We start from the raw sequence: 25,471 nt of genomic DNA on the forward strand, positions 1-25,471 counted from the left end.
GATGTAACATGGTCTTCTATTTTTTTTAGAGTACTAAATTTATATTAAATAACTTATTGTAGAAAAAAGACAAATATTTACCACATAATAACAATAATTTTGTTATATATTAAGTTTCAGAAAAGAAATACTCGTTTTAAATTATATACAAAAAAAGTTGTTATGTCTCATATTTAGATAAAAAAGAAAATTTTATACATATTAAGCGGATTAGTTTATATTAAATTGAATTAAAATATATATGTATTTACTAATCAAAATATTTTTTTATAGTATAATATTGTAAAAATACTTCATCAAATAAGTAATATATAGAATAATTTAATAAAATATACTAATACAAATGCAGTATTATGATTACAATTATGTAATACATATTACGATATTTATGTTTTATAATTATAAATTTCAAAAATGGAAGGTTAGAATGATCACAATAATTTTACGAAAAATCATAATTATTTATATATGACTAATATAGAATTATTAGTACATATTTTATTTAGCCTTTAATATAAACAGATTTTATCTATTTTTTAAAATTTTTATTGGTCATTAGGTCTAATATTCAAAATAGCTATATGCAAATTGGATACGCTTTTCTCTTGCAGTCGGTGGTCCTAATAGTACCCTCTGTAATTTTTCATTCATCTGTTTCCTTTTTTTTCTTTTTCTCCTTTTCTTTTTAGTAAAAATAAACCTTAGATGTGTGAACTGAAAAGAATAAAAATTTTATAAAAATAGCATTTAATTGTAATACATAATACGAAAATGCATAAACTACTTTTAATAAGAATAAATTTTAGTTTACTTTTATAAGAAGTCCCAATAATAGAAAAATTGCTACTGGTAGTAAAGACATTATGATGTATTTTTTATATGGTATTTTTTGATCATCATCTTTAGGTTCCCGTTGCACAATGCCATATCCTGTGTTTCCTGCATTATCTGTGGCTTTAGTTACGCTAGAATTCATTTTTCCTTCTTCTGCCCTTATTTCAGAAGAATAACCATTATTAGGTGTTCCTGAAGTTCCATTACATATTATAGAAGGGGTATTTGTTTACGTGCGTAATATAAATTTAATTGTTCATATATATGCCTTTGATAGGTTAATATAACCACACATGAAAGGAGTTTTTTTGAAGATATACATATGAATTATTACGACCTTTAGAAGTTGTCTAACTCTGTGTTTGTATTTCCGAGTTAAGGCGCGAAATAATTACCTGAATCTATTGTTCAGTACCTATATGTTTTTGATTTGAATGTTCCATATTATTAGTTTTATGGGATAGGCTTATTACGTTCTCTTCTCCTTGTTCAAATGAAGTGTCAATATATTTTTGATCATGATGTTCCTTATCAATATTACCATTTTCCTGTATTTCTGCAAAGGATGACCCCATAAAAAATTTATTTTTATTATGATGTGTTACAGTGCCTGAATCAATAACTGAATTATTATTAAAAGTAGAAGTTCCAAAACTATCAGTGGAAGAAATATATGACATATTATCCGTAAAACCAGAAGACCTCTGATTAACAGGATATGAAGAAGTATGAATTACAGGGACACGCTTCTCATTACTTAATTCATCTCCATAAAACATTTTACTATCATTAGTTTCACGAGTAGTATATTTTCCCTCGTCAGTTTTACTACCAGTAAGATCATTCCCATTATAGTCGTCACAAGTATCCTTGTCACATGAAGCCTTTCTTCTAGAATGTTCAGCGCCATGATTTAAGTCTATAGATTTTACACTGATAGGATTTGTGTTACCAGAAAATACATCAGTGGATTCATCACCGAGGTTTGCAGCTTTAGCATCTACTCCAGCATCAGATATGCTACCATTGTCTGCATGAACAGCTTCGACCTTATTAGTTCTTGTTCTGCACGGGGTTATTGAAAGAGATGTTTCTTCAGAAAGACACAAATGATAAGTGTTTTCACTTACAACACCTTCATGACCAATAGATAGAATATTATAGGAATTACTATTAGTAGCTTCCTTATCTTGTTGTTCTCCTTGATTATTATTTGTTTCTAAGTTATTTTTTTGTGGAATAATAATTGAAGCAGATTCATTTTCATTGTTAGATTTTTCAGATAAGGCATCTACTTTGGAATTAAGTTCACTACTTAATGTATCAACTGAGAAAGATGACTGCTCTGTCGATGGTTCTGAACTCACAGATTTGGTAACCAGATCATTATGTGGTGATTTATGTGGATTATCTGAATTTTCAACAGAATCATCTGAAACATGGAGATCCTCTTGAACTTTAGGATCTATGGTTAGTTTACCTGATACTACCTGACATAACTGTTCTTCATTCATTCGTGGAAAATGTTCTGCTTCTGATATTATGGCTTTAGACGACTGGGAGACAGATGTTGAAACTGATATAGGTTCTTCTGTCTCTTGTACTTCTGTTTTACATCTTTGATGACAAGCATTTTTTTCCAATTCTAATTTATTAAAATTTTCACCATAATCTTCTGCATCCGCACTATATTTTTGTGAATTTGCACATTTTGCTCTGACATCCTTTATATCACTTCCATATATATCATAAAATAAAGTTTCTCTGCAATCCTTTAAACTAACTTTTATTTTCTTTATAAATTTATTTAATTCATAACATTCATCGCACAGATCTGTACATGTATTTTTATCAAACTTAGGAATTTTTCTTTCAAATTCATTCGAATATTCAGATATTTTTTCCATGCACTCATTTTCATTAGATTGGTTATTAGTCACGAAATTAACAGTTATATGATCCATTCTCTATTCTTTAATTTTTATTACAATAATATTTCTCTTTTCTTAGTTCAAATAAATAATTTTAAAGAGTACATTATATACACAATTAATCATATTCGTAGAATGAAACTTACTACTTTTATATGATGACATTATATCATTACATATAGGTAAGTACAAATAGTAACGCTTATGAATATTATAAATTAAGAAGTATTGCCACATAATTATGGTGTATAAAAAGCAAAAATGTTAACTTTTGGAATAACCATATTTGTAAATGAAATTATCTTTTAAAGATAGCATTAAATCAATTGTATTTGAAAATATAAGTTTATGGAATTTGTAGAATTCTTATTTATTAAATAAATATAAGTGTCTATATACGATAATAGGTTTAGAAATTAAGTGATGGTAAAAGATACACAAATATTAGATGCTTGTATAAAATATTTGTAGGCACGTGAAATAATGGATCCGGATATGTTTCATTTTAGTGACACAACCAAATGAGAGAAGGCATATTTTGGATATTGTCATATACATGTATATGTGTATATTATTGTTTTAATTTAATAACAAGACATCTTATGTAATTAATGTTATCTATATATGTCACTACAACTGCACTTCTCGATTATGGTATCATTGTATTCTTATAAGCATAGTTACTGGTGAAAAAGTGTGCATATATTTTTTTCTGTTAAATAAAATAGTGGATACTTATGCATCTATTTTATAATTATTATGCTGGCGTGTACTGGACTTCATAATGTTGCATATAATAATAGAATAAATAATGCATCATTTGTGGATTAGGTTATTTTATTATTGTAAAAATGACTTATATTTAAAATGCATACGTAATAACTAAATCAAATTAAAATCGGTATATTTCGAAAATTGACTACTTATACTTTTATTGTACATACATATTTAAGTAATAGAAGATGTATTTAGAGTATATATAAAATATATAAACACAATATACATGCAAATATATGTGTAAAATTTATCAAATATGTAATTTTGTTTTTAACTATGAAAGCATGATTTTTTAATATTCTCATTTGTAAGTTTCTCTATAGTACCCCTTTAAATTTAACATCATACCATTGTCTTTTTATTAATTGGAAGTAAATAATAACACAATAGGACTAAAAAAATTTGAAATATTTATATAGCACAATAAATTTTCTAGTTGTAGAATGCTTTAAAAGTATGTGCCCAGTTTTTTATATTTGTAGTGTTAGACGTTATATTAAGAAAATAATTTTTTTTACTCTTTTGTTGTTTGCGTTATTAATAAGATTATTAAGTTTACGCTTTGTTTCTATATTTTGTATTTTATGATATTTTTATTTATAATAACACTTTCAAAAGAATGCTATTACTTTGCGTAGAATATTTTAAGAGTGTTGAGGAATAGCAACCACAACTGAAATATTTAGTGCTAATTTAACTTCTTTTGAGTATACTATGTTCCTCATAATTCACTAACTTTATTATCAAATATATTCATTGTACATTTGGAGCTATAAATACACTACTTTTCTATTTATTATATGTTTTTGTTAAATTTAAGAAATCTTCTGTATCCCCTGAACACAAAAAAATGAATTAAATAATATAATAAATATCTGTTTTTATATTTTTTATGTTAAAATTATTAAAAATATATATCTGTTTAGTTTAATATGTTATGATCTTTTCACAGATAATTTTTTAATGTGTTCCCAGTCCTTTTAACTTAAAATGGACAAAATGATTATTTTCAATGTAATACATAATTATTTTAAATAAATAATTTTAATCATAAGAACGTTCATTAATTTTTCTGAAAATTGAAATAAAATGATTTTCCCATATCTTTGCAATACAATTAAAATTTTAATAGACTTACCTAAAATTTTTTCCTTATAATTCACAATACCAAAAAGAGATTTACAAATTCTACTGTAATTTTGCAAAAAATATAAGTTATTGTAATATAATTTCATCTTTTTTTGAAAAAATATTCTTTTCTTTATAAAAATTGATGATGTGAAATCAACTTAATGTGTTATATTGAAAAAGCTACTTTTTTTTACACGTTTTGAAATTCATATTTGCAATAATTATGATGAATTCTTATTTATCATTTCAGTGTTATATTAGTTATTGTTACAAAAAATGTTTTAATAGAGGATTATAAAAAAATAAAATAATGTTGCGTTAAAATTGCTATCAAAAAATAGATGAATACACAATAACACACATGTTAAGGAATATTTCAACAATGTAATGTACTTACATAATCCAGAAGTTTTTTTGTCTTTATATGCACAGCATAAATATACCTAACATTGTTTATGGAAAGAACTCAAATGAAATAACCCTTCACATTATTTATACATACTTGTGCAATGGAAACAACATAACATATCACTCATGTATTCATTAGCACCGTATTTTATTAAGAAATTTTGTTTGGAGATGCATGCTAAAATGTACATTCATCAAACTAGGATATTTAAAACAATCTATCATTATCATGTTTTCATACTTAATAAACACAATAATTGTTCATTTTCAATTTTAACGGTACATTAATAAATGATTTATGAGAATTTATTATTTTTTTAAATAAAATATATTTCAAGCTTTCAAGATTGAAAAAAAAAAGAAAAATAATTGGAAAAGTCAAGTTGCATGATGTGTCTGTATAAATGCTTTAAATTAAGAGTGTCATTTTGATTCGGATAAATGTGAGATTTTTCTTCATAATTGTTTAACAATTATATATTATTTGTGAAATAACAAAGCTTGCTTGTTATCATTCCTCAATATTTTTTAAAAGAACTAAATGTACTTTTTTTTTTTTTTTTTTCAAATGATTTTTCACATACATTTATTTTATTTGTTTAAAAAAGTATTAATCCTTAAAATCTTATACACTACATTTTAAAAAAATAAATACGAGAAAGGATATTTTTTTTGATGTAACAAATATTAATCACAAATTGTTCATGCTTTATTGTGAATTGTCTTTGTATTGCATAATACAATATTACAATTTAAAAGATTTTGTGACACATTATGCTTTTCATGCAGTATATGAAATTAAGTAGGGGCATATTATTTTTATTAGTTTGTATCACATTTGCTTAATTCATATTATAAGTTTTTATACGTCTATTTTTAAAAATGTGTAAATATATAATTAACTATAATAACTCAAGAAATAGGGTAATACAGCAATAACAAGAACTACCAACCTTTTTTAAGATACAAAAAAGATATCATTTATTTAATGAATGTACACATGCTATTACCACAATAGGGTTGATGAATAGTATATATCTGAAGAAACATGATCATTAATTATGTGAATAAATAATAGTATGCACTATGAGAAAGTAGGAATAATGTGATTTAATGCATGCTATTTATATAGTCATAATGTTCTATGCTATTTTCACACTTTGCAAAAAATATATTCTCCCTTATATATTTTTTAATAACTAAAAATATTGATCCTTTATAGTAATTATCATGCCATTGAAAAGTTTGTTGTTAATTAGAAAACTGTTATTACATTAAATAAATTCCTTGGGTCTTAGAATTAATATATATTTATGAATAATATATAGAGAGATTATCCGTTATTGCATTGTACTTGTAAATGAAGAATTCCGAATATCATTGTTTGATTTAGTAAACATATAACAAGATGCATCTTTTAGAAAATAATAATTCGTTATATTTATTTTTTATAATTTAAATATTACAATATTTGAATAATATTTTTTTTTTTTATAGGAATATGTTATGTTTATTATAAAGGATGAATATGCCCATATATTACCATTTCACTATTCTACATAAGTAAAAGGAAAGGAAATTGCTAAATTTATCTTCATATAAAAGATACCATGAAATGAATGATGAAGATAATTTAAGTGGTATAAAGGGTAATGTAAAGAATTCGGGGGATATGAGCATAAGGTTAAAACTTTCTGTAAACAGATAGCAAACATTTTAAGAGATTTGTATAGTAAGTAATGAAATAACTGTAAAAACAACTGTTATTACTTTCAGTATTAATTTTTTTACAACTAATGGAAAAATTACTGTATAAAGGAAGCATTAGACAATGTGGAACTTGTTAATAAATTTGGGATTTAATACCAAATACTAATTCAGAATATGGGAATGATAAATTCTGGAATTACTGCTTATCTTGTTTCATTGGACAGAAGCAAGAAGAAAAAGGCTTGAATAATTATTTTGAAAATTATAGTCAAATTAGCTGCAATAATTCAAGAGAAGACAAATATAAAAAATATATGGAATGTGTTACTTACATTATCACTTTACACCAACTGAAAGGAAGTGTCTTTTGATATGAGGGAAAATTGGAAAAAGAGTAATGTGAAGCTTATATTAATCGCGAACATGAATACAACCCGAAATTACTATTAAATAAATTAAAAGAAGAGATACAACATGTAAAAATATTTAATGGTCAAGTAAGCATAGCTAAAAGAGGCATGAGTGTGAAGTGAACTCCTTTTGGCAAAGAGCTAAGCAACGACGAGTTAAAGAAACAACCTCAAATACATATATATCCCTACCAAATGCATTAAGAGATGAAATGGATGGTAATAATAATAGTATAAAAACGGCAAATAATGTATTAATATTAGATATTTTTCGATGTTTTTTTATAGGTTCTTTAATAATGGGAACAGCACTTTTCATTTTCTCGTATTTTAGCATAAATAAAAATTGATGTTTGGTTTATAAATACATTAAAATAGTATTTACAGTTTATTTTTTTAAATATTTTATAATACCGAATTGAATATATTACACATAATTTGTCCCTATATAATTGGATATTAGAAAATTCTGTATAAATTACATTTGCGTTTAATGGAATTAAAGAAATATAAATTTAATACAAATAAAAATTATAACGTTATATATGACATACCTGAGTATGACATAGAATCCTTATTTATATGTTGCTAACCGAGATTACACCTATATTATCAATCTGTATGACAACATTTTTATATTTATTCATTTACTAAAAGAACGTTTGAATGAAAACATGAGATATAAATTACTGTACATCTACATGAGTAATTATTTTTATTGATTTATGGAAAAGAGGAAAATTACTCAAATGCAGCTGTAAAACGTGAAAATAAGTATTATTAAAAGAAAATGCTAACTAGTTATAGGGACAGATATTATATTTTTATGTTAAACTATTAAAAACCGTGAAAATAAATATAATTGAAAAAAACAACTTTGTCTTAATTTATAAATAACCTGAAATTATAGTTATAACAAATGATTCATCAGGGAAGACCGTGAATGAAAGTGAAGAAAAGTATATGTATATATATATATATATATAGAAAATAAATAATAGTTTTATTATTTGTTTACTCAGTTCTATAGAATTATATTAGGCAATCAATACTTTTAATGTTGGTTAATATAACACGTTGTATAGATGCAATATTTTAATCAAAAATATTAAACATCATATAAAATTGAATAGCTGCAAAAAATTACGTAAAAATACCTATAGAAATGCATAGTAGTAATCATTAGGGTGAATAGTTAATTAAAATGACAACAGAAGCGCACTATAAAAAGTGTGCTTTAATAGAATATGTTATATGATTATAAATGACTATTTATGGTTATCATAGTAGTGTAAGATGCTTTTTAAATTACAGTTTATTTTTTATTTATTAAATTTCTGAAATACTTTTAACCATTGTTAAAATTATTTTTGTTAACTTTTATTTTACTTTTCTTTATTTTTTTATTAATTTAATCATATGTAACATAAAAATATATTTATTTATTTCTCAATTTTCAGAAGATTATACCAGAAATGTGAAAACTGCATTTCTTTTATCACTAATTATTCTTTGTCTTGCATGTAACTTCATTTGGTTGAATTATCTTCACTGAAAAGACATTTATAAATATTTATATGCAATGATTGATGCTATCATGACTTTTATGATTTATTATGTCAATATATATTAAGAAGAAACTGATTGTGAAAATCATACAGATGACCATTCATATTTCCTACAATACTGAATGAAAATTAGGGTGTTGCCTCTATCACTAGAAAACATTACTATTCAATTAGATACACATGCATAAAAGGCACATACACGTAACCATATATGAAGGTGTGGGGATCATCTATGTGTTCATATGTTTGTATATTTAATCATATATGTTTAGCTTTTAATATAAAGCATAATAAAACACAGCTTGATATTTAGAAATTATTGACCTTTATTTAATAAAGGGACCAGTTCATTTTTTATTTAACATATATTTGTTAAATTATTTAAGATAGAATGATACTGCTATAACATATTCTAAAGGATTTATCTATAAAAATGTGTACTTAACTAATTACAATTTTATTTTTTAACTTAATATAACTATGAATTTTAGAGTACTGTATTATGTTCATAGAACTTTTAGCTATATAATTAAAGGAAACTAGTTTTAATTTTGTATGTACTTATTTATGATAGGCATCATTTTCATATATTTCATAATTTATATAATACTGTTGAATAACCAAATTTAATAATAATATATATTATGATAACCTATATAGAAACAAGTAAACAATTATTTTCAGTTGTGTAGATTATATTAAGAAATAAAAATGGTATATATTAATGAAGAAGAAGAAGACTAAAAAAAATAGCTAAATTTTGGCTTTTTTGGGTTAGAGTTAATCCAGGGGAATATATTGCGTAACAAGTTATTTGTTCATAACGGTTTTATATATATATGGGAAATTTTTTTTATCATATAAGCAGCAATTGTTATAAATTATGGATTTAATATTTTTTCATAAGAAAAGACAGTCATCATTTTAAAATATTGATTGCTTAGATTTAGGTGCTTTAATTTTGTGAGGAAATAAAAATCATATAGATGAAACCATTGAATATAAAATTAAATAACTGAAATATAATTATTGACTTATTTTATCAATAAAATTATTTCACATTTTCTAATTTTTTTCATAAAAAATATGATTATTTCATAAATTTTGAAACGTATCCAATGGTTTGCATGCGTCAATAAGCATGTTTCATTTTTCAAATATTTTTTAAAACCATAAATAATTTTGCATTCGATATCATGAAACTTTGAATCTGGTTTATCAAATAAATTAGCGAATTCATTAAAAATATGCAAACGCATGTATACACAAGTGAGCTAAATATAACCATGGCAAGTGTAGTTATAACGTCTACTGGATTTTATAATTAAATAAAAAGGATAAAGACATATTATAACTAATTAAACATATATAAATAATGAGAATATTCACAATGAATTAGAAAAAAATTATAATCTTCACATGAACACTATATAACGTTATTTCTAAAAAGAATAGTGTAGACAATAAAATGTATCTGCGACTTTTTTTACTACCATGTTTAAAACAATAATAAATTATATTAACAAAAACTGCATGAAATCATATAAAAATATTTCGAATTAATTAATGCGTTAAGGGATAGATGAAAATTATTAATAAATAGCTTTATTTATATAATATATTTTTAAAAGATTTTCTCACTATAAATAAATACATTTAGGAAATTTCGTAATAATTGTAGAATTTTATTTTTAGGATACATTATATTTAATAAAAATAAATATATAAATTAAACTATATTACTCAGAATATTTTTTAGAATACTCTTTTTTTCAATATATTAATTATTAATGCTGCAAAAGTTATTTTTAATCATATTAATAAGTGCATTATATCTAAAATGTAATATTAATTATGATAATCATAAAATTGAATGAACCTTTCAATTTTGCGCATAATATGTGGAATTACACATTTACGAAATTTCCTATTCTGAATATACTATAATTTTCACTATTCTAAAAGAATAAATTTACTCCTTATTTTTTGCATATTAACAAGAATATACTTTTGTATAATCTTATATAATTTTTTCATTATAAATTCATATGTATTATTTATTAAAAAATTATTTAACTTTTTTATACAAATACTTCACTTTGTTTATTATTAAAAATAGCGATTATAAGTATTATTTATGTTTTTGTGACAGGATATCAAGGTTCTTATTTGAGTAAATATTAAAGCAGAATTACAAATGTTTAATTAAACACTTTAACAATTGTTAAATTATTCATTATTTTATTACATTGTAATTTAAGTTTTTATTTTATTTTTAGGATGATATAAATTATTTATAGAATGAAGAATAAAAAGAAAACAATTCACATTAAAATATTTACTCTTATCCTCCTAACGTGCATATATAGCTATTCTAATGAGGTATTACGATAACATGTATCAATACATTGCATATTTTTTATAGTATTAATTATATTTAAAATTAATATATCCTTAACATGAATTTATTTGTTTTATAAAACAATACTATACACTTTATTTAGTCTCATCTGGGCAAATATTTGTGTAATAAACAGTATGACAACAATGTTTTATGCATAAAAAAAGAACGCTTATTGGCAAGTAAAAAAAAAAAGGGAAGCGAGTACAAAAAAGAAAAATTAAAATGTAACTTAGAATCTAGTCCAAAAAATAAAACAACAGGGAATAATGATGATGTTACGTCAAAATCTCCAAAAAAAAAGAAAATTAATAACAAAGATTTAAAATCCAAAACTCCAGTATACAAATCTGCAAAAGGAAGTGATACGCGCTTTGATAAAAAATCATTAAATCACCAAGGAAAATTAGATAAATTTAATAAAAATGGCAAAACATTTAGTAATACCTCTAAAAGAAGCGCACATACAACGTACAGTTTATGTATATTTTTGTGTCTTATTATTTTGTCTGTTGTATCATCAATTCCAATATGGTATTTTTTTGTGTTCAAACCTAATATTACAAATGACTTCGGTATACATAAGATCATTGGAATATCTGCTGCAACATTTGTTATATTACTTATTATATTAGTATCATTAGTTACGCCTACATGGGCTAATGTTTCAAAGTGTCTTAGATTAAATAAGGGAAAGCAAAAAAATTAATAATAATAATATCACTGCTTTGGAAAAAAGCTTAATCATGTAAATCGTGTGCTATTGTTATGTATATGGCTGCTCTTTTTTTTTTAGTTTTTTTAAAATCTTTGAATTTTGTGTCATTTTTGTTTGGTTTAGTGTATATTCTGCAACTAATATTACAAATGTTTCAATACATTTTTGTTTCATTGTAATTACATATCTATTACATTTCTATGTTCTTCACTCTATATATTTATATAAATGATTAGTAATATTTTAATTCTATATATAATTATAACGTAAACAAATGTGTTTGTTTTTCCTCTTTAATAATTGTTAATATATTATTATGTGCTTAAATTTTATTTTACGTAATATTTTCTTATGTAGCTAATAATTCTATGTATTATATGTAATATGAACTATAGCTTATAGTGCAAATGTTTCTAATAATTATATAAAAAAATTATTTGAACCATTTTTATACAATATATTTTTACTGTTATTTTTTTTGTTATGCTTTATTGAAGCATATGTTTATAATGTGTTTAGATGCCTTATGTCCAGAAAATTTTGTTCATATTTTTCATTATTTTTATTCATGTCATTTTTTCAAATCGTTTTATTTAAATTGCCGCTCCATCGGCACTAATTAAACTTTAAGTATTTTATTTGTACAATAATATGTTAAAATAAACTGCTTATTGTTCCTTATATTTTTTTTTTTAATCAGAACATTTTTATCATGATCAAATATTTGACAAATTTGTTCATTTATTTTGAAAATTGAAGTGGTTTTTTTCACATTGTTAATACATCTATACACATATAGTGCTTTTATAAAATAGTATTATATAATTTATTAATTATGCGCCCAGTGTAGTTGCTGTATTATTTAGATTTGCATATGAATATTACTCCATATAAAAAATGTTTGTGTCATTTATTATTGAATTTTTGATTCACACTACGATATGAAATTTTATCTTAAGTTTGCTTTATAAGTATTTTATTATTAAATGTGTAAAATATTTATTGAATATCTATGCATAATTGAATGTGAGATTATATAAACAAATTGATTTAATTTTTGAATTGAACCTGTAGACACATTAAAAAGGACATGATATATTAAAATAATATATTGTAGAAATAAAAATTATATGATTGCATTAACATATGAAAGATGTAGTAAGCTAAGCGTAACATCCCATATATTTTGCGGGATAAAATAATGAGTAATTTAGGAAGAGTTGTATAAATAGAATCGATTGCTAAAATGTACAAGAAACGCTTATAATTATGATAATTAATATATATGTGTGCATTGTGAAGAAGTCGATTTTTTTTTTTTTTATTTTACTTTACTAAATAGTGCACTTTAAATGATTAAGATTTTCCAACGATTGTAAATTACCTTATTTATAAGTGAAATTATTGCATGAACATAAAGAATAGAAACAATTGTATATATACATATACCCTTGAAAATACAAATATAATATCATACATAGGAAGAAAATATTGCATGAATTAATAATGATAGTGTGCTAAATGAATACATTATTGACTATAATATTGTCAATATAAATATAATTTGAGTATTTGATGTGTAACAAGAAAAAAGTGATTTTAAATTAAAAGTAAATAAGTCCATCAAACATTTGAAAAATTATATCGTCAACTATCTATTTTAGTATTCAATTAAACAAAAAATCTCCTAATTATATAATCAACATTTATTTTATTTAGTTTAATGAAATTTCCTTTGTCTGTTTATATTATACAATATTAGAATATTTACAAGGATATTTCAGCACATTTAGAAATATAAAAACTTTTTAATATATTATTATGCATATCAGTGGTTATGTCTTAAGGTACTAACAGAGAAATAAAAAACACGAGATGTATCCTACTTTCATCTTCTAAATCAAATTAATACATACTATAAGTTAATTTTGTGCACTTAAAAATATATAATATAAGTTATAAAAAGAATTTTGAACATAAATCATTGTATAACGTTACTAATTAAAATTTTATATTGAACTGTCTCATAAATAACGTTAATTCTAAAATAAGGGAATCAATATTACGTGATCTAAAGGAATAATGGAAATATTTCAAGAAAAAACATAATATGGTCCTAATATTGTAGAAATATTAATACATAATGGAATATATTCTAATATTTTAAAAAATTGTTATAGTAGTAAATCATAGAAAAAAATACCAGACCAAACTTTTTTACGATTTATTGTAACTATACAGAAGATAGGCACTAGTGCATAAAATATAAAAAAAATAATTAATGATTTATAGATTATCCATTTAATAGAATATTATATGTTTTACTTATTTAAAAATACCTAATGCTTTTATTATATTTATGGAGTATTTTTCAAAATTTTTTACTTATATTATTCATAAATGGCACATATATAATACTTTTTATTATTTACAAAATATAACATATATGTATTTTTATATTTAATTATATAAAACAAATATGTTATATTTTATATTCCTCTTTTGTTTTCAATCATTAAATCAATTAAAATGATATCTTCACGATATTTTCAATAAAGCATTTTTAAAGTAAAACAAATTTACATATATATTCTACATCCAAATATGTAAATAAAAAATATGAATTTATAACAATTTCTATTTATATTGTTCTATTATATTTTTATGTAATGAATCCTATTTTTGTAGGGTTGTTTTTATATATATCTTGAATTCCTTCATATAAAACTAAATATTTATTAGGTAAATATATAGCATATAAATATTTAACAGAATGCATAGTAATAATTCATAATAAATGAAAAATATTATTGCAAATTGTTTTGTAAAAAATAATACTTTATTAAATATAAGGGAGAATATAAAAATTATTTTACAATATTAAATGTTTTATATAATATAAGACATTATAATTTATAATTTTTTATTGTTAGACCACTTCTTATGAGTTTCATAATACGTTGAATTAGTTATAAATAAAATATATATTTATTTCCTGTAGTATATAACAAATATTGTTAATTTACATTATCGGATATAATTATTCTTAATATTGTAGTTTTTTATAGTTTCATTTATTAAATTTATTATAATATTTTTAAAATTGTTTATTATTAGCGAATTATATTAACTTATTATACGAAAACATTATGAAAGCATAAATTATTTATGATTTTTCCTTAATAATTAGTGTTATAAGAGGACGAAAAAAATATAATTTTTCTAAAGAACACTTTGCGTATAATATTGTTCATAATGCAGGAAAAAATAAAATATATTGAATAAAAAAAAAGATATATGAAACAAAGAAACACCATAGTGTGCAACATAAAACCAGTCTCATATAAGCAATAATAAAATCCCCATGAATTAGATGAAATTTTATAATTGCGTTTTTTTTTTGGTTGAATATAATATTTGCTTAGAATAAAAATTTTACATTACTACATAATCTATGTAAATATGTTTATTTTTTGTATAAATATGATTTAAAGAACACTGCATTATGCCATTTTTACGTTTTAATTTTTTTCAGCTATACACTGTTAATATTATATAAAAAATATAAAGGTATATATACTTGTGAAAAATATATTTTTGACAATAATTGAAATACAAATAATTATTAATATGTAGTCTAGATGGCATGATTGCATTTCTAATATAATATATATAATGTATATATTCCATTATTAATTGTTTTAGTTAAGAATATTTTATATGATATTGGAATAGAATAATTAAGTATACTTTATATAAATATATATATGAGTTAATTTATGATAGTAATATATATTATGCCCATAACAGACATATCGATTTCAATCATGTTTATTATATAATTTTCATTAGATTTTTTTTATTACTTAATCAATATGAGAAAATAAAACAGAAAGCAATATAAAATTAAATTATATCATATGAAAAAAAATTACATAATACAGAAAAATGTATATTATATTGTTAATCATTTATTATTTATTATACATAATGTAAAAAAATAATTATTATAGTTTATTATATTTTATTTAAATATAATTTTTACAGAATTAATAGAAACATATTTTTACGATATTTTATGAACATTATTTTTTAAAGGAATAACAACATAATATACACCTGTAAAAAGGTTACCATATTAATAGAATATAATTTCCTTTTCATACTATAAATTTAAAACATTTTTTACTTTATGGTGGAAATCTTGTAAAATTGTTAAATCATAAATATATATTTATTTAGTTTTAATGTTGTTTAATACATCGCATATCTGAGAATATATATATGTGTGTATATGTAATTCTTATATATAACAATGACTGATAAAATCGCATATGGTTTTAAATATATACATGAAGAGAAAATGATTATTTAATATGAACTTAATTAAATTTTAGGTATTAGCACACATAATACTTTTTATAATATTCTTACTTTATAATATTTTTAATTTGCGGGTTTAAACTAAGATTAAGTTAATTATATATATACATTTAGAAAGTACGTATATATCATTTTGATTTTATATGTTTTTAGCCAAAATATTACATAAGAACCAATATTTTTCTTTAAAAAATATATTGAGCATATATCATATAAATTTTATTATTTGATTTTCACATCAGGTTCTTTGAATAGTATCTTCTATATTATCGAGTTTTGAAAATGAAGGATTATTTCATTTATAAAAAGATATCATAGTATTAATATTCGTGCTTATATAATTTATATATTTATTTTTCTTGAATATATTTTTAGGTCATTATTAAAAATAATAAAACATATGTAAGCAAATGGAGGACTGAATTATTAAGAAAAAATATATAATTTCTCAAAAATATATGCTTGGAAAAAGTTATATTATTATTATAATTATTTAAATCCTTTAACATACATAATATTATATTTTTATGATTTAATATCAATGTAATACACAGTAAATGAATTCACGCAATCTTATAAACTATATATACATGAATGTTATGTGATTTCGAAGATACTATATTTTAATTTGTATTATAGTTTATTCATTTAGATTATCTTTAAATGCTGTTATATATTTGTCATAAAAATATTTTTTATATTTATCTTTTTTTAGAATTTGCTTTGTTCAATATATTAACATTTAAATATATAATTCTTAACAGAGATCTTTATATAAATTTATCTTCCTTGATTTATATATGAATTTATAGCTTGAATCTAATGTAAATTATATATACTTTTATAGTAATATATGCCTTAACATTTTACATATACTAGATATTGTGCACATTAATTCTCTTTTCTGCAACATATTACATTATTTTATATTTGTTATTTCTGTAGGAATATTATGATTACTCTAATTATTCTACTCCTCACATTATATTAGTTAATGAGCTATGTGTAGACTATATTGTACTTGTACTTAAAAGTGAGATATATAGGCCAATTTAAAGAATAAATCTATGTATAGACTTTTTTTTATTCATGCATAGTTTTATATAATGGAATATTAATTTTAAAAGAAATAATTTATAAATTTATATTATGTATTAACAATCTCATATATTTGTTGCATGTAACATGAGACTTTTACATTTCATTATAAGTTAAAATATATATATATTTGACATTTTTTCCTTATCAATGTACATACAGAATGTCTTAATTCAATAAAATGTAAATCATAAAAATTTTTAAATTTAAATGAAAAACATAATAAAAATAATATTAATAAAATTAATACAAAACTATTAAATTTAATAAAAATTCAATAAAACCAAGGAATAAATTACATGCTGTATGTATACATTTTCTACATATTCTCAATCATTATATGTAACAACATTTCTTGCATTATATTATATATATAATGTTATATAATATATATATATGATATTTAAAAATATTATTGATATTAAAAAAAATAATTTATTAAGAACTTATTAACTTCTTTATATAATAAAACAAGTACTATTTTACTTAATAATATATAATTAATAAGTATGATGTAAATAGAAAAATAATTTATATGGGAAATGTTAAAAAATCATCATTATTTATATATTATACATTCATTTCTACATTAGTCTATAATATATATTTTATATTATTTAATATACACATTTTAACTTGACTACATTATATTTACTTAAGTATCTGCATATTGTAATATGTATAGCATGATGATTATATATTGTTAACATACAAAATATTATTAAATTTAGCGAACAACACTCCGAATGTCATTTTGTTAAGAATACATTACTACCTTGGTAAATCAGGATTTATAAATTGTATGATAAAGGAATTTTTTAATTTTTACGTATGATTATTCATAGTACTGTTTTGAATAAAATTCACTGAGAATATATTTTTAATTATATATGATATTCATAAATTATAATTTGAGATGAATTTATGAAAAGTGATATAATATATTATATCTACCGTTTATTTATGAGACGTTGATCTTTTCTGATGGCTGAAGTGTATTCCATTCTTCATGCTTATCATTACATAAAATATATTTCTTTATTTTTCTTCAACGGAAGAATGAACAAAATATGGTAAACTAATTCACTAATAAAAACAAATATAATACATGTAAATATAATTTATTAATGAATAAATTATATGTTCATTAAACTATTTTAAAAGGTTTATTTTTTTATGTATATATATACAAAATAATTAACCTTATACAGAATAAATAATCAAAGTGTAATTATAAATATTAGAATAGTTGGAGTTACAACCGTAACTGCAATATTATTTCTATGATAATTGAGAATTTGATATTTCAATATAAATGTTGGTAATGATTTGCATTTATAAGCACTACATTTTTCATTTTTTATCTCATCATTATACAATTCATTAAAATTTTCTAATGCATTACAAAAATCCTGATTTTCATTGGATTCACAAGATTTCTTGTGCTTTATATATTTAGAATAACAATCATTGTGGGAGTTTGTATCAGACTGTACACAAAGCATGGTATTAGTTTTTATTTTATTAAGATATTCATACATATCATTTATGTCCTTAAGTTTTTTCAGCATATCTGTAGAAATATTTGTTTCTCTATAGTTTTTACATATATCTTCACTATGTTTTTCAAATATTTTGAGTTATTAGACATAAATCATTTTGATATCCTAAATGGACGTTATATTAAGTTCATCATATATCCAATAACACATATATTTACAGCCTTCTTCTACTAATTATGTATTATATTTTTTATTGTCTATTTCATATAAATATGTATAAACATGTATACATATATTTTTTCCATTGGACTCATGATTTTTTAAAACAATTTTATTAAAATCAGCACAATTTATATCAAAGAGACTTTCAGAGTTGGAATTTCGTTCACCCATATATATTTTACGATCAGAAAATCTTTGAACATAATCGTACTAAAAATAAAATAATAATTTTATAAGAAATATACTTTTGAATAAATTATCAAAATATATTGGCGTCATTGAATATACATTTATTGTAATATTTTAATTTCTATAATAACAATTAAAACATACAATGCTTTCTTTCATGTCAGAAAATATTATACTTTTTTGAATGTTTGTGATAGATAATAATGAATTTTAAGAAAATATACATAGGGATTTTTTGAATATGAAAGTAAATAATATAACAAAATTAAGGATTCTTAATTCTTCTTATTATAGAATTTATGTAATAATTTTAGGAACTTGATTGATCTTTATTTTATACAATGTATAAATCATAGTAGTAGACATATATGACGTGTAGTGAGAAGGATTTAGGTATAAGGATTCAGGAACATGTAACGGTAATATTGTTATTATAATATAATATATATTAGGTAATAATATAAATGGATTTTCATAATCTAAAAAATTATATTTATTGTTATACTGCAAAAATATTAAAACTTTTATATTATATAAAATTTAACATTGTTGCACGACATTATATAATTTAATATTATACATATAAATGCAAGAGAAAAAATAATTACATATTATCTATGATACGTGTATGCAATTTTTATAATATATTTCCAAGTGTACTTCTAGAATTGGGAGAGGTAAAATGAATTGCACATAATGCATTAATGCAGCACCCAAAAAGCCTTAATTTAAATACATATGAAAATTATTTTTTCTCTTCATAATTTACATTTCCGGATAACTTTTTTTTTATTATATTATTGTAATTTTTATTTTTTTTGGATTTTTTAAATTAAATTTATGTATGAAAAATTTGTCGAACGTATGTTTTCCTTTATAATATATAACATTATTACCATCTATATGTTCATTGTACAAACAATAATCATGGAAATATGAGAAATTATATAGATCGATACAAGTATGTTACCATAAATTTTATTTATTTCTTATTATATATCTTGATTGAACTGTTTATTAAAACACAATAAGATATAATATTCGTATATATATATAATAGAAACGTTACAAGGTATGTTACAGTAATTGCAAACATTTCTTAATTATATAAAATAAATTTCTGTAATATGAAATAAAGTCATAATTCTTGTTAAAAGAATATATTAAAACATTATATATTTAATTACGTCTGTAGTAATCAATGCCTCAGAATCACTTATAAATTATGAACTTATGTTTTACATTAAACAATGAACATTGTATATTATTAATATTTTACTTGTTATAGCAAACAACTTAAGTTAACTTTAGTGTCCCTTAACGTTCTCACAAAAAATTTTATTCATTACAAATATAATGAGAAATTACTTTTTATTATTTTCTTTATCTCATACTATTGTGAACGCTTTAACATATTAGCTTCATAAGGCTTTAAATTAATTTATTATATATAAACTAATAAATATGAAACCATAAAAATAACTCATAATAAAAAAAACCTTTGGAAATAATTAAGGATAAAAAATATATCAACAAAAAATATTGAGAATTTAATTTAAAAAAATATATGCTTATATAATTAATTATTATGAAGCATTATAAATTTAGCGTAGGTATATTTTATCAAATATAAGACAATTATTGGAAATTTGTTGAAGTTATTTAGGAATAACGTAATTCAAAATTTTTTGAATATCAATAGTTTTAATAAAAGCATCAAAGTTTTATGCAAACATACTTAATTTCCTTATTTTTATTTTTCATTTTTTACTTTCTTATTATAATATGTGTCTGTTAATATAATAAAATATTGAACTATAGACATAATATATCTACGAAATAAGGGAATTTAGTTCATGCGTCAAGAATTCATAAAAAAAATAAAATTATCATAAATATTCTTAAATTTTGAGTTATAACAACACACAAATATAAAATTATAGTTTTACAACAATTTGAATTCTATAGCTAATAGTAATTCAAAAAAAAAAAAAAGAATGTTAATGATTTTAATAAGGCATCAGAATTGTATATTTATCATATGATTGAAACAAAGTTTTTTATAATTTTTCATCATTAACTCGTGTTCTTATATATAATAAACTTTATAGCTTACATAATTTTAACAAAAGCAGAGCAATTTGATCACTCCAAGAACTGTAATGAATAATTATATATTGGTTATCTTGTTATTCTTAAAAATATAAAAATAATTATTTCCAAGTTTATAAATTACATAACGTTTTAATTATGCAACATTATCAAGAAACAGTTAATTTATATATTATATTTCTCTCATTTTACTACAAAAATCACAAAATTTTGTTATTTTGAAAGAGAATTACAAAAATTACGTAGGATATGCACATTTACACTGTTGTTTTATTTTTACTTATTATTCGTATTTTGAAATATAATATATTACTAGAATAATGTTATAGAATATATATTATAAACGACAATATATAATTTATACAGGTGCTCGAAAATACACACGTAAAATTATTACTGCAGAAAGGCAATAAAAAACATAGGGATAAATTATAATAATTAAATAAAGATTTGTCCTTTCAGGAATATATGATTGAGGAAATATATAGAAATTGGTGTCCGATATTGTCGATATAAAATGGAAAATATTAATCTTTAAATATTATAAGAATTTAAAGTAATTTATTTAACACTTTAAGAAGGTACTTATGTTTTGATAAGACGTAGGTAGATTAAGATAAATAATAAAATAATTATATATTTTAATTGCGCTAACTCTGATTATTATCATAATATTTATTATAATTTTTTTAATATTATTCTACATATAATTTAGTTTAAAATGTAATATTATGTAAGACATAACATATAACTAGTAGTTGGTGTGAATGCTTTTAATTAATATTTTATAATTATACTACTCATTCTAGAATCATATCATTCAATACAGATGTCTCAATTTCACATTATATTATCTTTATTACTGGATTATATATATAAAACTTATTATATATAATTTTCATATAACTATTTTTCATATTTATTTATATTATATTATTTATGCAAAATTCTAAATCATGTGATAAGTTATAATAAAATTGGAATGTGTTTTGTATAATTTTCATAACATTTTGCTTTAAATTATAATAGATACATAAATCAAGAAAATTTATTTATTTTTTAAGGGAATAGTGTTATATTTATATAATTGTTCAATTCTTTATATTATTGCTAATTATAATTGCAACAATAGCAGAAAAAATGATGTATATATGATTAATTATATTTCATATGAAATAATATATATATTTTTTTTATATAAAATTCTATGATTTTGATATATTTTATATATAAAGAACTTATTTGTGTGTAATATCAATGATTTATTAGAAATAGAAACTTTTAATGATATTCATTATAAATATTAGAACTTATTGTTCACTAGGTTTAGTTGAAAAAAAAATTATTAATAAATAAAATAAATTCTGAATATATATATATTTATATTATAATTTTAACACTATATTAAAGGAGTAAAATTGACAATGCAAGCTTAAATTACGTAAATATAATATGATTTACCTGATTTACATATACTATACGTAGATAGTAAGAATATTGCTATCTATAAAATGTAATGGTTATTGTAATGTTAGTGGATTTCACAACTTGAAAATATGATTCCAATAATAATGAATATTTTTAAAGTAATACTTATACATTTTTATTTAATATCAAAAAAGAAAAATTAGTTTTCAGAAGTAATGAGAAAATTAAATGAATTTTTAAATAAATTTTGCATTAAAATTTATTATAACAATTAAAACAAAAAAATTTTCACGTATTTATAATTTACAGTGTACAGGAGCAAAAATATGCATAAAATATATAACTAAAATTATTAAGTGTTAAAAGAAACATATATGAATAATAAATTAAAAAGGTATATATTTATTATTAAAATATAAAATATATATCAAAATATAAAAAGAAAAAAATATTACTATAATTTATCTATGTATTTATTTCTTTACTATCCCATAAGGTTATACTTTATATTTATAATTTTTTCATTGTACCATGTATACATAGACAATTATTATTAAATTATATCGAGATAAAATAATGTATTTATATAAAAATTTAATTATTAACGTAATAATTAGTAATCACATATATATATAAGATATTTAATATATTATTTCTGAGTATTATGTTGTACTTCCTGATTAAATTTTATTTTCACATATGAATTTGACTAAATTATATTATTTAAGTACTGCTTATGCATGAATAACAATATATACATTTGTATAATTTGATTTTTTATTAAAATTTCTTTGCATTTAATGTTATTAAAGATATGAAATACATGTAATATCATAGGTAACATTCGGATTATTTATATAAAATTTTTTTATATGTACAAAGCTATAAATGTACAATATTTCTTAATTAATGTAGTAAAAAATAGTATTATAAAACATTGTTATTATTACATAATTTACAAAACAGACAGGATAGAACTTTTCTTTATTAATTATTATAATAATATAAATTTATTATAATTACGTTTTTATTCATCAGTGATATTATATAACAAAAATGGTAAATTCATTTTGTAAATGTTTTTCAAAATATTTGTTTAGTTTAGTGTAATTCTTGCTTACTTTGTCTAAAAAAAGGAACACTTAAAATTATATACGAATATTTTATATCTTCTACGCATGTGTTTATTAAGTCATATATTTATTATATATTTTATTTTAATTATAAATATTTATTGTATTGTAAAAATTATTGCAGTCCTTATTTATGAGATTTTCGAAAAAAAACAATACTAAATGTTTAACATATTTTTAGACATCTGTTTTATATATGTTGTTTAATTATGTTAGATTAAATTTTAAAACAAGTATATTTATTTTTGGTTAATATTTAATATATATATTTAGCTTCTTTATATAACTATTAAAATAAATCATTATTAAGTTTTTATTAGATATATTTTTTGAATTTTTTTATAATACTATATTAAATTATGTCTATATATATATCTTTATAATATATAAAATAATATTATATTTTTAATTACAAATTAATAATTTAATATATTTATAATATATGAATATAAAATTCATTATCTAGGAATATTGAGAAACTTTATTAATTATATTAATTGAATTTGTAAATTATTAGGGGATATTTATAATTATGTAAATGGAAATGTAAATAATCTGAGTTTCAATAGTACTTATGAACTATTCTGTATATATGATACTAATAATAGACTATATATTTTAGAAGAACGATTAGATTTATTCATTTATATGATAGTCTAAATGAAAAAGTAAATTCTGAATTATTTATTTTAAGATTTATCTTATTATTAAAATTATATTTTTAATTATATTTTAATATAATGCTAATTAATACATAGTATTACTGTATTATTATAATAAGAACATATATAAGTAAGAATTAACGAATTGCAATATATACTTAACAAAAATAATATACATTATTAATTAATATAAAAATATCTTATGATCATATACGAAAAAATAATTTTATGAGGAATACGCCATGAAAATTTTTATAAATATACGGAAAAAATATTTTCATTAAGTTACTTCTTTATAAAAATATAAAAGAGCATTCTTGTGATAATATTAACTGGAAATATATATGTATGTAATATATAGAAAAAAAAGCATAAAAGTGCATATTATATATAAATATCTGATTATTAATTTTTTTATTTTATAAAAGATGAAATATACAATATATATAAGCTTTTTAGATACAGGGCTGAACAATTTTTTAAAATCCCTTTTCCTATGATATATTGCTTAATATTTTCTTTGAATTATATATTTAGTGACAAAATTAGGAAAAAGGATATAATACATTATATCCCATATGACTTGGTATACTAATAGATAGTTCAGAATTTTGCATTATGTATGATTCCTCATGTTCATTATTACGCTGTCTCGATTTTCTTTTTATTGCACGCATCAGGTATGAACCAAAAGGAGTAGACTAATACATATTAAAAAAACATATATATATATATATATATAAAGGATATATTTTTATTATGACATATATATATTTGTTTAAAATATTTATATTAACTCCTTATATAGTAGAAATACTTAAAATAATATCTAAACTAACTTTATACAAAACAAA

At 20.8% G+C, this 25,471-nt stretch overlaps 2 protein-coding genes across 2 annotated transcripts; one reads left to right on the forward strand and one right to left on the reverse strand.

Annotated features, from left to right (window-relative positions):
• Positions 1-802: 802 nt before the first annotated feature.
• PGO_134760 (variable surface protein) lies at positions 803-2,930 on the reverse strand (the record flags this gene model as incomplete). The annotated part of the gene is made up of 3 exons (XM_028689992.1): positions 803-1,026; positions 1,250-2,801; positions 2,880-2,930. 3 exons carry the CDS (start codon positions 2,928-2,930, stop codon positions 803-805), a joined length of 1,827 nt encoding a protein of 608 aa, XP_028545793.1.
• Positions 2,931-11,070: 8,140 nt separating this feature from the next.
• Positions 11,071-11,879, forward strand: PGO_134770 (hypothetical protein; the record flags this gene model as incomplete). Its single annotated transcript, XM_028689993.1, has 2 exons — positions 11,071-11,151; positions 11,274-11,879. 2 exons carry the CDS (start codon positions 11,071-11,073, stop codon positions 11,877-11,879), a joined length of 687 nt encoding a protein of 228 aa, XP_028545794.1.
• Positions 11,880-25,471: the final 13,592 nt, after the last annotated feature.

This window comes from Plasmodium gonderi, assembly GCF_002157705.1.
Source record: "Plasmodium gonderi DNA, contig: Chr13, whole genome shotgun sequence".
NCBI classification, from domain to species: Eukaryota; Apicomplexa; class Aconoidasida; order Haemosporida; family Plasmodiidae; genus Plasmodium; species Plasmodium gonderi.